Source organism: Panthera onca, chromosome D1 (assembly GCF_046562875.1).
Source record: "Panthera onca isolate mPanOnc1 chromosome D1, mPanOnc1 haplotype 2, whole genome shotgun sequence".
Lineage (NCBI taxonomy): Eukaryota > Metazoa > Chordata > Mammalia > Carnivora > Felidae > Panthera > Panthera onca.
The window spans coordinates 113,335,091-113,348,603 of NC_138348.1; the positions used below are offsets into that span (position 1 = coordinate 113,335,091).

Consider the following 13,513-nt stretch of genomic DNA (forward strand, 5'->3'; position numbering starts at 1 on the left):
GTAAAGTGAGTTCAATAATGACCCTCATATCACAGTATTGTTTTCAGAGTTAAATGAGGTAATGCATGTAAAGTGCTTAGCAAAGCCAAATTCGGAAGGCAGGTAAGTACGAAACTATCACCACCACTACCATCGTCATGATAAACGTGTATTAACAAGGACCTAAACGACACTACATGGGAGAATACAAAAATCATGACTTAAAAAAGACCTAAGTAAAGCTATTGACTGACACTGCTTAGTAATATGATGTCAGGAGTGCACACAGTACAGGACATCATTTTAGGAAAACTAACTGTTCTGAGACAAAAGGGATTCTACAAACCAGTTTTCAAATCTATTTTTCTCCTTGCTGCTAATGTCTTATGACCAGAACTAGCCTTCATTTCCTCAAAACATCCTAATTTTCTCCTTTATTCCTAGATCATGATTCTTATACAATGCCTACGTGATTCATGCTTCCACTATTAAATCTGGGAGGAGCCTCTGACTGAAACATCCCGTGTAAAGCAGACCAGGCGATCCTGTGATGCACCGCCTCAAGCAATCACACCTGGCTAGCATTGAGAAGACCAGGAAAACATGTCATTAGCATCCTGTTAACTTGCAAGCTGCTTATTCATTCCATTTCCTCATTTTTTCTTTCTTAAAAAGGAAACGCCAACACTGACCTAAACAAAAAAATCGTAAAATGCCAAAAGATGGCTTAAAAATGCAATGTTGATGTTAAATGAAAGGCATGCCAGGTAAAATAACAGACACTGGAAAATACTCTTTAGTCATTTTCCAAAGAAATTATTTCAATCTTTTGAATTCTTGACACACACAGTAAGGATGGCCAATACATTTTCTAATAATTAAGGAAGTTTTGACTCTTCTGCAGTATCCTGTTCTGTTTAAAAAGGTTTATCTTGGGGCGCCTGGGTGGCGTAGTCGGTTAAGCGTCCGACTTCAGCCAGGTCACGATCTCGCGGTCTGTGAGTTCGAGCCCCGCGTCAGGCTCTGGGCTGATGGCTCGGAGCCTGGAGCCTGTTTCCGATTCTGTGTCTCCCTCTCTCTCTGCCCCTCCCCCGTTCATGCTCTGTCTCTCTCTGTCCCAAAAATAAATAAAAAAACGTTGAAAAAAAAAAAAATTAAAAAAAAAAAAAAAAAAAAAAAAAAGGTTTATCTTACATAGAAAGGTGCAAAGAAGATGTTTACAGCAGCACTATCGACAACAGCCAAAATACGGAGAGAGTCCAACTGTTCCTCGACTGATGAATGGATAAAGGAGATGTGGTGTGTACACACACACACACACACACACACACACACACACACACACAGAGGACTATTACTCAGCCATCAAAAAGAATGAAATCTTGCCATTTGCAACGACGTGGATGGAACCAGAGTGTGTTACGCTAAGTGAAATAAGTCAGAGAAAGACAAATCTCATATGATCTCACTCGTGTGTGGAATCTAATAAATAAAACAAGTGAACAAAAGGAAAACAGAGAGGGCAACAAGAAACAGACTCCTCACTCTAGAGATCACACTGCTGGTCACCAGCAGGGAGGTGGGTGGGGGATGGGGGTGAAGGAGGGCACTTGTGGTGACGCACACCAGGTGATGTGTGCAAGTGTTCAGTCACAATATTGTACATCTGAAACTAATACTACACTGTATGGTTAAAAATTCAGGAATTGAAATTTAAAAACTTAAAAAAAAGTAGCCTGAAAATAATCACAAGAGGTAAAATACATATATTTTGGATGAGGCGATAGTGTTCAGTGCGTTATTTTACTAATTTTGACAAATCTCTTAATATAGAGCCATTTGGCTCCTTTAAAATTTATTTAGGGTGGGACCGGAATGTACTGTGCTAAATAAAATAAAAATTTTCAGTATGAGCTTGTGGGGTCTGTAGATTAAAGCAAGTCTCATCCTGTTGCTCTCAGGCTCCCGAGCGACATTTCCCTCCAGCACCCCTTGTCCTAGGTTACCTGAGAACTGATCATGCGCTGAGCCGAGCGAGCAATGTTGGCAGGAAGACCGAAGAAACTAGGCTTGTCGTCCTCCGGAAGCTTTTCGATGAGAGCACGGTAGTCCTAAATGTGAACAAGTGGAAACCAGCTTTTCGGTAAGCACTGAACTTACAACCACTGAAAACAGATACTGGCAAGTACTGAAGTATCGGTTATTCACATGATTACACTTTCCAGGTCAATCTCCCTTTCAGTCTGGGTAACACTCACTTAGTCATCTTCAGAAAATATGCTCATTACCACTTGTTCATCCCTAGCTTATGTGATGCTGGATTTTTTACATTCAACTCCGCACATTCGAAGGGACCCTGCACTTATTAAACCGAACTACCTGAGTGGCTGTGGCTACTTTGTCAGATGTCACATAACATGTTTCCAGGAAAGCCCTGTGATTACTTACCATGCATCCGACCCACGACCTATGTGCAGAGCGCAGCTCCGCTTACCCTAAGATAAATATTCCTGACACCCCAGAAACCTCCATACACTTACTCTGGAAAGCAAAAAGCTCTCTGTAAACACTTTCCATAAAGCCATTACACAGTCAGTCCTCAGTCCGCTGGTGAAGTGTAATGAAATGCACTGATAATCCTCTCATTTCACCCCAAATTACTGTCAGCATTGCAAAGGCTCAATTTACCAAGCACAGTTAGAGTCAAAACTCTAGATGAGAAACAAGTGTGGACCAAGAGGGAGAAATTATTCGGTTTGGCTCAAGGGTAAGACCTGTTTTGTTTGCTTGCTGTCAGGAAGAACGAATTATTTTCAAGGGGACACTGCGTGTGCGTCTACACCATTCTTGCTGAACTAGGAGGAACAGCTGTTAAAGAGACTCCAGCATTCTTTCCCATCCTTGGCGGCTGTCTGACAACTATTTCCAGGGCAACGGTTGAACTCCAGGAAGCCCAGGGCCTGCAAACCTGTCAAATTTTGGAAAGGCATGCTTTTTTTTTTTTTGGAAATCTTTCCCATCTGGTCTGTAAGCGAACACTGGTTAACTTCGTCAAACCGTCGAATCCCAATACATAGAGGGGTGTAAGCACGTGCGTACAGGAGCACCCAGGGCAGGCTTGTATATGCGTGTGCAGTGTAGGGCACACGCAGGTGTCGTCACCCGCCCGGGAAGCTCTGGCTTCCTCCTTCTGTAGGACTCTACTAGACAGAAAGCCGAACACTGATTCTCACAAATCATCCTATAAATACAGAGCAACTTTTGTCTATCACTTCCCTTTGTTCATTTCAAAATGGCTGTCAACCTCTCTCATCTCTACTGGCTACGTCTGCTCTCCCCGACAACTGTACACTGACACGTTTCTTCCGTAACACGCAGCTGCACGTCCACACGGATTTCTCCGCGCTTCGAGGCAAAAGAATATACACCCCATGAGAGCATTTACGCAAAGCTCAAAAACAGGTGAAACTAACTTCGGTATTAAGAAGGGCCTCATCTGTGAGGGGGACGCGGCAATGACAGGGGGCAGGAGGAGGACATGTGGGGAGCTGGTCACGTTCTGTTTCCGGATCCCAGCACTGGTTACACTCACATGCTCAGCGTATAAAATTCACTGCCGACGACATTAATGATGTGCACTTTCTGTGGGGCTTTTACTTTTCAGTTTAAACCTCAAATAGAGAGGGGAGACCAGTCAGTGCACCGTGTGAAATGAGCGCGCCATGAATAGCCATGTGACGCCTCTATTTGCTGGGTGAGGCCCTCTCGCTAGGAGGTCAGCCCCACAGACGCCCCCGGTGCCCACATGGTCTGGAACAGGGACACCGGCAGGCACACGGATATTTGGGGGGTGCTTAGTCATGTACTGAATACATGACTAAATGAGTGAAAGATACTGAAAAACAAAACAGACGGGATACTTAACAGGTAAGACATTTGGTAATATATTCAATATTGGTTTCGAAACTTTTACTTTTGACAATTATGTCACTGAAACAAAAGAATCTTCTTGAAAAATACTTAGATGACAAAAAAAAAAAATGCATAATTCCGAGAGAAGTATACAACTGAATATGTATCCCTGTAATTCATGAAGAGATAAATGATTTTAATGTTCTAGGACATTATTTGGACTTTAAGCCAAGATTAAGTTTGAGGCCACATAAATGAGACTTGACATCTTTCGGGCCACATTTTGTGCTACTTTGTGGAAAAGAGGACTTCATCCTACCGGCTTTTGTGGGATGACTCAAGGTGGAAAGCTCCAGCTGGCTAAAGTAAATACCCCTCAACGACACCAAGAGGGTATCCCTCATATGGTTAGAGCTGATTTAAATTTATAAGCCAGCAAATGAAGACAGATTTGTTAAAGAGTGTTGGACTTCTTTCAGTTTCCCTGTGCCCACTGGGAACTCGTGGACCCTCTCCTTGTGGATCTTCACAGTGCTCTTGCATTTGTAACATTTCCCGTGGCCACTCCCTCCAAGATTTCCCTACACACTGCATCCGGTTATCATCAATCAATCTCCTGTAAGTATTCACAAGTGTGTAAGACACCAGAAATAGGCCGCACAGTGCATAACAATAATCCATACTTGTGAAAGGGAATTACTTGTGCATTTGAAAATAAACATGTATGTATTCAACAATTTAAGAAAAGGATTCAAGTATTTGGGAATAGATTACACACGATGAATTTTACCTACCAGAATGCTGCAGGATTTGGGGAGAGATATGGAATATGGAAAAACACTTTTCTTGTTCCTTTGGTTTGAAACATCAATTATTGAAGAATTAAAAAACTGTTTCAGGTATGACTGAAGAACTCTAAGGTCAAAATAGTTATCTATGCGTCCGCCATAAATAGCATTTTCAAGTAAACCGTGTAAAAATTCCCACTGAACATCTTTGGTACCTAGAATTTTAAAACAAACTTTTATTAGCTTTATTTCTAACATATTAGAAATATTCTAAAAATATTCTAAATTATTCTGAGATATTAACTAAATTCTTGTCTCCAGTTATATTTACAGGATATGACAATATACATTTAAACCAAGTTAAATCATTCCTTACAATCTCACTAATATGAATGTAAAGCTCATTAATAAATTCTTAATAATAATTAATATTAATATAATCATAGAACGGCTAGTATGTATTGAGATTATTTAATCAAGTAAAATTCCCCAAATGTCACTTAAGCCTCATAACATAGAAATATTAAAAAGATGTAATTATACTGATGAATAAATTGAGGAATAGAGGCTGAGTGACCAAAATCAGAAAGTCGCGCAGTCCCAAAGATCTGGACCCAAAGCTGTACTCTTATCGACCACACAGCACTGCCTCCTCAGATGCGAAAGTCCTATTTAGAATATATCCAAAGCCTATTTTTATATAACGATGAAAATCTCAGTTCATAAAAAAAAATCTGAATAAGGAAACTTGAAAAAATCACTTCACATATTATAATCTTCTAAATGTCCTGATTTTAACAGTCAACTGTCCATTTCCTATTCTAGTAAAGAAATGTAGTATAAAACAACACGAGACTCTCAAGTCATTATTTCATTTTGCGACAAAAGCATTCTCTTAACCACAGTTCAGTGGTAATTTTAAAATGTAAGAATTAAACCTCGCGTCCGCAGTAACTATAGGAAACCATTACATTTATAGTAGCTGGTTCCCCTCACTACTAGCAGGGCTGGTCTAGTTGCATTTGATTACTATAAAGTCCGAGATCGCACAAAGATGGATGTCTGTGCTATTTCAGGCCACACACAGCGCACAGGTGATTGAGGTGGCCTCCTGCAGGGCAGGGCGTCTGCAGCATGGAAGACTGATTAAAGTTGCTTCCTGCCTACATCTTATGATCAACAGTGGCCAAACAGCTCTAACAAGGGACTTCACCAGGACTCCATTTTCTAGTGCTACCTTGCTTTTTACTAAGTAATATATTAGTAATGGAAAAGCGATTCATGCATAGGTAGGCCACCAGGGCACAGAGAAACATTAATGGACCTTCAATCTATAAAATACAACTAGCTATTATGTAAAATATATTTTATATAACTTTTAAGATCTTATGTGTCTTACACCCACTGTTCTCAAGGTGAGTTTTGTTTAAGATTAAAAAACCAGAACTGAAATTATAGCAATAGCAAAAACAGTCAATTACTGCTAACTTACTCAATATAGTCAATGTACTAAATATCAAATGCTTCATGGGGCTTTTCTCATTCAACCTTCTCAAAAATTGAATCAATGGACATGCGTCTGCTATCACCCTATTTTACAGATCAGGAAACTCAGGCATCAAGATTATACATGTGGCCCGGGTCTTATGAGCTACATAATTTCTCACCCATATAATTAGAGCTTTTTCTCTTTTTTGTACTTAATTGTGTACATGCGAAGAAATTCTAGAATCCTAAGATTATACAGTTAGATTTTTACCATGAGATGCACTATCACTTTAAAGCACGGGCCTCTTATTCACAACTCAGTGGTGTGATATGTGTAAAAAATAATGTGAGGCTATTAATTAATTCCATCACAAGTGTCAAACATAATGACAAATCATTCAAACTCCTTGCTTTGGTATCCTCATCCTCAAAGGGCACTAATAATGATGATCTCATAGTGATACTATAAAAATAAAATAAAGTTTAAAGCATTTTGAAAAATTATGGAAATAGCCCAAGTGTCCACTGACTAATGAATGGATAGAGAAGATGTGGTGTATGTATACAATGGAATATTCCTCAGCCATCAAAAAGAATGAAATTTTGCCATTTGCAAGGACATGGATGGAACTAGAATGTATTATGCTAAGCACAATTAGTCAGAGAAAGACAAATATCATATGATTTCATTCATATGTGGAATTTAAGAAACAAAACAGATGAACTTATGGGAAGTGTGGGAATAAAAAGAGGAGGGGAAAAAACCACAAGAGACTCTTAACGACAGAGAACAAACTGAGGGTCGATGGAGGAAAGAGGGTGGGGGATGGGCTAGATTAGTGATAGGGACTAAGGAGAGCACCTGTGATGAGCACTGGGCATTGTGTGTAAGTGATGAATCACTAAATTAAGTTCCTGAAACCAACACTACAGTGCATATTAACTGGAATTTATTTATTTTTAAAGTTTATTTATTTATTTTAGAGAGAGAGACAGAGTGCGAGCGAGCAAGCGAAGGAGTGAGAATGAGTAAACACAAGCCAGGGGGGAGCAGAGAGAAAGGGAGAATCCCAAGAAGGCTCCATGCTGTCATCACAGAGCCTGGCGTGGGACTTTATCTCATGAATCATGAGATCATAACCTGAGCTGAAACCAAGTCAGATGCTTAACCGACTGAGCCACCCAGGTGCCCCTAACTAAAAGGAATTTAAAGAAACATTTGAGGGGCACCTGGGTGGCTCAGTCAGTTAAGCGTCCGACTTCAGCTCAGGTCATGATCTCGCAGTTTGTGGGTTCAAACCCCATGTCGGGTTTTATGCTGACAGCTGGGAGCCTGGAGCCTGGTTCAGATTTTGTGTCTCCCTCTCTCTGTCCCTACTCCGTTCACACTCTGTCTCTTTCACTCTCTCAAAAATAAATAAACATTAAAAACTTTAAAGAAAAACTTGAAAATACAAAGAAAAAGAAAAATGACCAAGTTTCAATGCAAGCTAAAGCCTTAGTGCATACTGTATTAATACTGAAAACAATCACTCGAAGAGTCAGAAAAGTGGCTACCCTTGGCATGCACTAGGGCACTGTGGGGTCATGTGTATCAAGGAGCAAGGGAGGCGCTTCTGGAAGGTTGGTAACACTCTGTTGAACTGGGGTTAATTACAAAGATTCAATATACGCCCATTTACTAAATTTTAAGTTCATATACACTTTTACCACGTGTAATTGAGAAATCTGTACCATGCAGAAAAACTCACTTAGAATGTTATTTGGCATTCACTAATGGTGAACAAACGAGTGTCCCACCTATCCCTACATACAGACTCAACACAAACATATCCAAATTGTTACTGAAGGTAGCAGCGAGATCATCACCACCCCCACAGGACCCACATGTCCACCGACAGAAGTCACATGATCAAAGAATGACACACTATATTGCACTGAGAATAAATGACCTGTACTTGCATGTAACCATACAGACGAATCTCTCAAGACAACGTGAACTGAAAGAACCTAAGGACTAAGCAGTACATGACGTACGATCCCAGCTGTAAGAACAGAGGCAAAATTGCTGTATATAGTAAGAGATGCCTGGTGTTTACCACAGGAGCAGAGGGACAGGGCAGTGGGGGTGGCGGTGGGGGTTGGGGATGGTCATGACCAGAAGGCAGTATGAGATAGAGTGGAATCAGAATTACTGGTGATGTTATTTCTTGATTAAGGTGCTGGCTACATGAGTGTGCTCATTTTCTGGAAATTTCACTGAGATATGATCTTCTAAGTACTTTTTGTACATATATCATTTAAAACTTTAATGTCATAAACATATAAATTAAACCGGGACTTGGCTACATACTAGATGTCCATCCCTATCATTCTGCCAAAGATATGCTACAGAATAATTTCTGGTATCTGATATTAATTCAACTAACAATAATTGAGTGTGTACCCTGGGTCCTGCTACAGGCATTAAGGACATACAGCCAAAAACTTTGCTTTAAGGTAGATGGCGCTCTAGTGGGGACAGATGAACAAGGTCGCACTGACATGCTCCAACAACACAACAGAACAAGTGGGTAGAGAAGAGCTTTTACAATGACTTAGATTTGGTGGTAATGCAAAGCTTTTCTGAAGAAGAGCCCCGAAGCAGAGATGTGAACGAAGGGATCACGTAGAGGCACTTCAGAAGAGCACCCACCGAGAACTTCAGGGAGAACAGGCCTGGCCTGTCAGAGGAAAACAAAGGACTAAGGTGGCTGTATGATTTAAACAGGGATGACGTACCTCATTTTACTTTTCTCAACGCTTGGTTTACGCGTGGCAAATGTTTCAGAGAGCGCTGATCACAAAGAAGCCTGTGTAGGCGGCTCTTCTCGGACCAGCAAGCACTGAGGAGGCTGAGTCAGTGAGCAGAATCGGGATCCGGTTTGGACATGGAAGGGACAGAAATTGCCCAGACACTGGACATTTAAGGATGAAAAAAAGAACCCAGGTGCTTCACAGGTTCTGACCCTGAACAAATACACGACTGGTGGTGGTGTTTACTGAAACGGGGGATTCAGGGAAGGGCTTGGTGGGGCTGCAGGGGCATTTTTAAGTTTGATATCCCTATGAATATATTCTCTCCTCCAATCCACCCCTGCTCTAAACCCTCGCGTCCCCTGCCATGCCCCTGCACCCCTGCACAATACACATCAGAGGGCAGAGGGCAGAGGGCAGGATGGCCTCAACCGATCACATCACGTGGTCTTGTCTATTATAGTCTATTATTTGCACCTTGATCCTTAACTCCTACTTAACCATAAGTTTAGATTCTACAGATGTGTAGTACTGACGTTAGTCTAGCATAGTCCCCGATTTCACAGTTCCGGAGAGCTGAACAACTCTTCCTAAGCCTGAAACCTAGGAAGGCCACAAACTGAAGACAACGTCTCTCCAGGTTTTGGCTTCCTGAGAGCTACAGAAAGATCAGACAACTATGGCATGTAAAACTAATGACCACCACAGATCGAGAACCAGCCACTAACATAAGCACAGCAGCCAGGACATAAAACACAAAATGAAAAGCAAAAACAAGTTTCATGATAGGAAGTCAATTTTGAAAAAACCACACTGCTAGTAAGACCTCAAAAAAATTTTCCCATTAATATCAGAGAGGACAGTTATCATTAGAACTTACCATCAAAGAGCCTGTCAATAATGCTGTATCCAGCCCGAAGATCTGATAAAGAAAACTCATAAAACTTGGTCCAACCCTATCAAAACAAATTTACAAATATTAAAGACCTACAAACAGTGTTCAAAGATACACATGTAGGCATTATCGACTTTATAATCTTAAGAATGCTCAAAATATGCTAATAAAATAAAAGGAAAACTCCCAAAACTTTTTAATAAAAACAATAACTCTAACGTAACAGTAATTTTTTTAAAGAAATTTACTGACATCACAGCATGCCAAGGACTTTTAATACTAGAATAGTTTTTATCATTTAAGTATTGTGGCAATTCAGTCACAGAGGGAACAAATTGGTATAGTAAATTTTTGAGTCTAAATACAGTGTATTCAGTGAGATATTTTCTATAATTTTATCCTTCAGACTTGTGGCTTTTGTCAATAAACATGAGAAAAGAAATGTTACAAAAAATTTTTAAAGGCCCAAAAATAAAGCATTATTTCCTGTACATTTCACCCATGAAGCATTCATGTTGGAACTAAATTATAAACTTGCAGCTAAAAGCTACAATGCTTATATAAAAGGAACATTCATAGAGCTCTAGGTTTTATAAAAATATGAAAAAGGTAAAAAAAATTCTGATGGTACTTCCAATCACTTCAACTAATTTAGTTTAATGTAATGCATTGAAACTAAAATCTATTTAGACTTTAATAGTATTTAGGAATATCAAAACAAATTTCATCCATTAATCATTCAAGACAATATGTACAAAATGCATGTTATATGTAAAGCACTGGGAATGAAAGAATGAACCGAAACATAATCTCTGCCCTCAGGTGGCTGTCAGTAAAATGTGGGCAGAGGGGGAAAAGTGGGTGGGCACAATCCACCACTCAAACACACCTCCAACTACAGGCTACAACTACAACATGCTTGATGCAAAGAGTCGTACTTGGTCTGCACAAGAAAGAGGTCTGAGCTCATCCGGGAGCTAAGGCACCGCCGCCTTGGTGGGGAGCGGGGAGAACACACAGGAAGGAGTAAGTACATGGACACTTAGGACAATAAAGTTAGAGAATTTGTGTACAAGGAGAGAGAAGCTACTGGAAGGTACTGAGGGCCTGCTGCACACCAGGCACTGTCTGGTCGGTGAGAATCTACCACTGAAGCAAAGAAAAAACCCATGCTCTGGAGAAGTCTGCGCTCTAAGGCTCACACCCAGAACACAGGGGTTTTCAGTCATTTCTGAAACAAACTGGCACAAATAAAGAGTTGGACACAAAAACCTAGGGCTTAGACAACAGGTCTGAGCTAGATACATAAATTTGGGGGTCACTAGCATTTGGATACTTTTTTAAAATTATAGATATTGTAAACACACACACACACACACACGAGATTTAAACCTCACTCGCTAAGATTCAGTACAGGTAAGAATCAGAGATCTGTAACGGTTACATGCCTGTCAACAATAACAAACTTCAGTGACAATATTTTTTCTTTCAGCTTTTTATTTAAATTCTAATTAGTTAACATACAGTGCAATATTGGCTTCAGAAGAATTCAGTGATTCAGCACTTACACACAACACCAAGTGCTCCTCCCAAGTGTCCTCCTTAATGCCCATCACTCATCCAGTCCATTGTCCACCTCCCTCCCTCCATCAATGCTCAGCTTGTTCTCTGTCATTAACAGTCTCTTTTGAAAATAAGAAAGAGTCTCTTTTGAAAATTAAAAAAAGAATCTCTTCTGGTTTGTTGCCTTTCCTTTTTCCCCTTATATGTTCATCTGATTTGTTTCTTAAATTCCACATGAGTGAAATTATATGGTATTTGTCTTTCTCTGATTGACTTATTTCATTTAGCAACATACACTCTAGCTCCATCCATGTCATTGCAGATGACAAGATTTCGTTCATTTTGATGGCTAAATAATACTCCATTGTATACATATGCTACATCTTCTTTATCCATTCATCAGTTGGTAGACACTTACACTCATTCTATAATTTGGCTATTAATGATAGTGCTGCTATAAACATTGGTATGCATCTATCCCTTGGAATTAGTGTATCTGTATCCTTTGTGTAAATACCTATAAATACCTAGGAGTGCAACTGTTGGATTCTAGGGTGGTTCTATTTTTAACTTTTTGAGGAACCTCCTTACTGTTCAGAGTGGCTGCACCAGTTTGCATTCCTACCAGCAGTGCATCCTTGCCAACACCTGTTGTTTCTTGTGTTGTTAATTTTAGCCAACCTGACAGGTGTGAGTGGTATCTCATCATGGTTTTGATTTATACTTTCCTGATGATGAGTGATGTTGAGCATCTTTTCATGTGTCTGTTAGCCATCTGGATGTCTTCTTTGGAAAACTGTCTGTTCATGTATTCTGCCCATTTCTTAACTGGGTTATTTGGTTTTTTTTTGTATTTTGTATGTTGAGTTTGCTAAGTTCTTTATAGCTTTTGGATAACTATTATATATGTCATTTGGAAATATCTTCTCCAATTCTGTAGGTTGCCTTTTAGTTTTGTTGATTGTTTCCTTTCCTGTGCAGAAGCTTTTTATTCTGATGAAGTATCAGTAGTTCCTGTTTGCTTTTGTTTCCCTTGTCTCCAACAACATTTCTAGTAAGAAGTCGCTCTGACCAAAGTCAAGAGGTGGCTTCCTGTGTTCTTCTCGAAGATTTTGATGGTTTCCTGTCTCACATTTAGGTCTTTCATCCATTTTGAATTTATTCTTTGTACATGGTAGAAGGAAGTGGTCCAGTTTTCCTAACATCACTTCTCGAAAAGACTGTCTTTCCTCCAGTGGCTATTCTTTCCTGCTTCATCAAAAATCAGTTAACCATATAATTGTGGGTCCATTCTGGGTTTTCTATTCTGTTCCATCAATCTATGTGTCTGTTTTCATGCCAGTACCATACAGTCTGACTGCAGCTTTGTAATATACTTTGAAGCCCAGAATTGTGATGCCTCCAGTTCTGTTTTTCTTTTTGAGGACTGCTTTGGCTATTCGGGGTCTTTTGTGTTCCATACAAATTTTAGGTTTGTCCTAGCTCTGTGAACAATGCTGGTGGCATTTTGACGGGGAATGCATTAAATGTGTGAATTGTTTTAAATAGTATAGACATTTTAACAATGTTTGTTCTTCCAATCCATGAGCATGGAATGTTTTTCCATTTCTTTGTGTCCTCTTCAATTTCTTTCATAAGCCTTCTATATTTTTCAGAGTACAGATCTGTACCTTTTTGTTTAGCTTTATTCCTAGGTACCTAATTGCAGTTGCAAATGGAATTGATTCCTTCATTTCTTTTTGTTGCTTCGTTATTGGCATATAGAATTGCAAGAGATTTCTGTAGGTTGATTTTATATCCTGCAACTTTGCTGAATTCATGTACTAGTCCTAGTAATTTTTTGGTGGAATCTTTCAGGTTTTCCACATAGAGTATCATGCCATCGGTAAACAGTGTAAGTCTGACTTCTTCCTTCCTGACTTGGCTACCTTTTATTTCTTTTTGCTGTCTGATTGCTAAGTCTAAGACTTCCAGTGATGTGTTAAATAGTAATCGTGAGAGGGGACATCCTTGTCTTGTTCCTGACCATAGGGGAAAGGCTCTCAGTTTTTCCCCATTGAGGATGGTATTAACTGTGGGTCTTTCGTATATG

The 13,513-nt window shown here is 39.8% G+C and overlaps 1 protein-coding gene across 5 annotated transcripts in view; it reads right to left on the minus strand.

The window, feature by feature from the left end:
- The window catches only part of DYNC2H1 (dynein cytoplasmic 2 heavy chain 1), a 343,887-nt gene that overhangs the window by 125,205 nt on the left and 205,169 nt on the right, over positions 1-13,513 (minus strand). For all 5 annotated transcript variants that reach the window (XM_078432668.2, XM_078432669.2, XM_078432667.2 and 2 more), the window contains 3 exons: positions 9,844-9,919; positions 4,686-4,894; positions 1,986-2,090 (listed from right to left, as the gene is read on the minus strand). In XM_078432668.2, the coding sequence (XP_078288794.2) occupies positions 1,986-2,090; positions 4,686-4,894; positions 9,844-9,919 (390 nt within the window). The remainder of the gene's footprint in view (positions 1-1,985; positions 2,091-4,685; positions 4,895-9,843; positions 9,920-13,513) is intronic.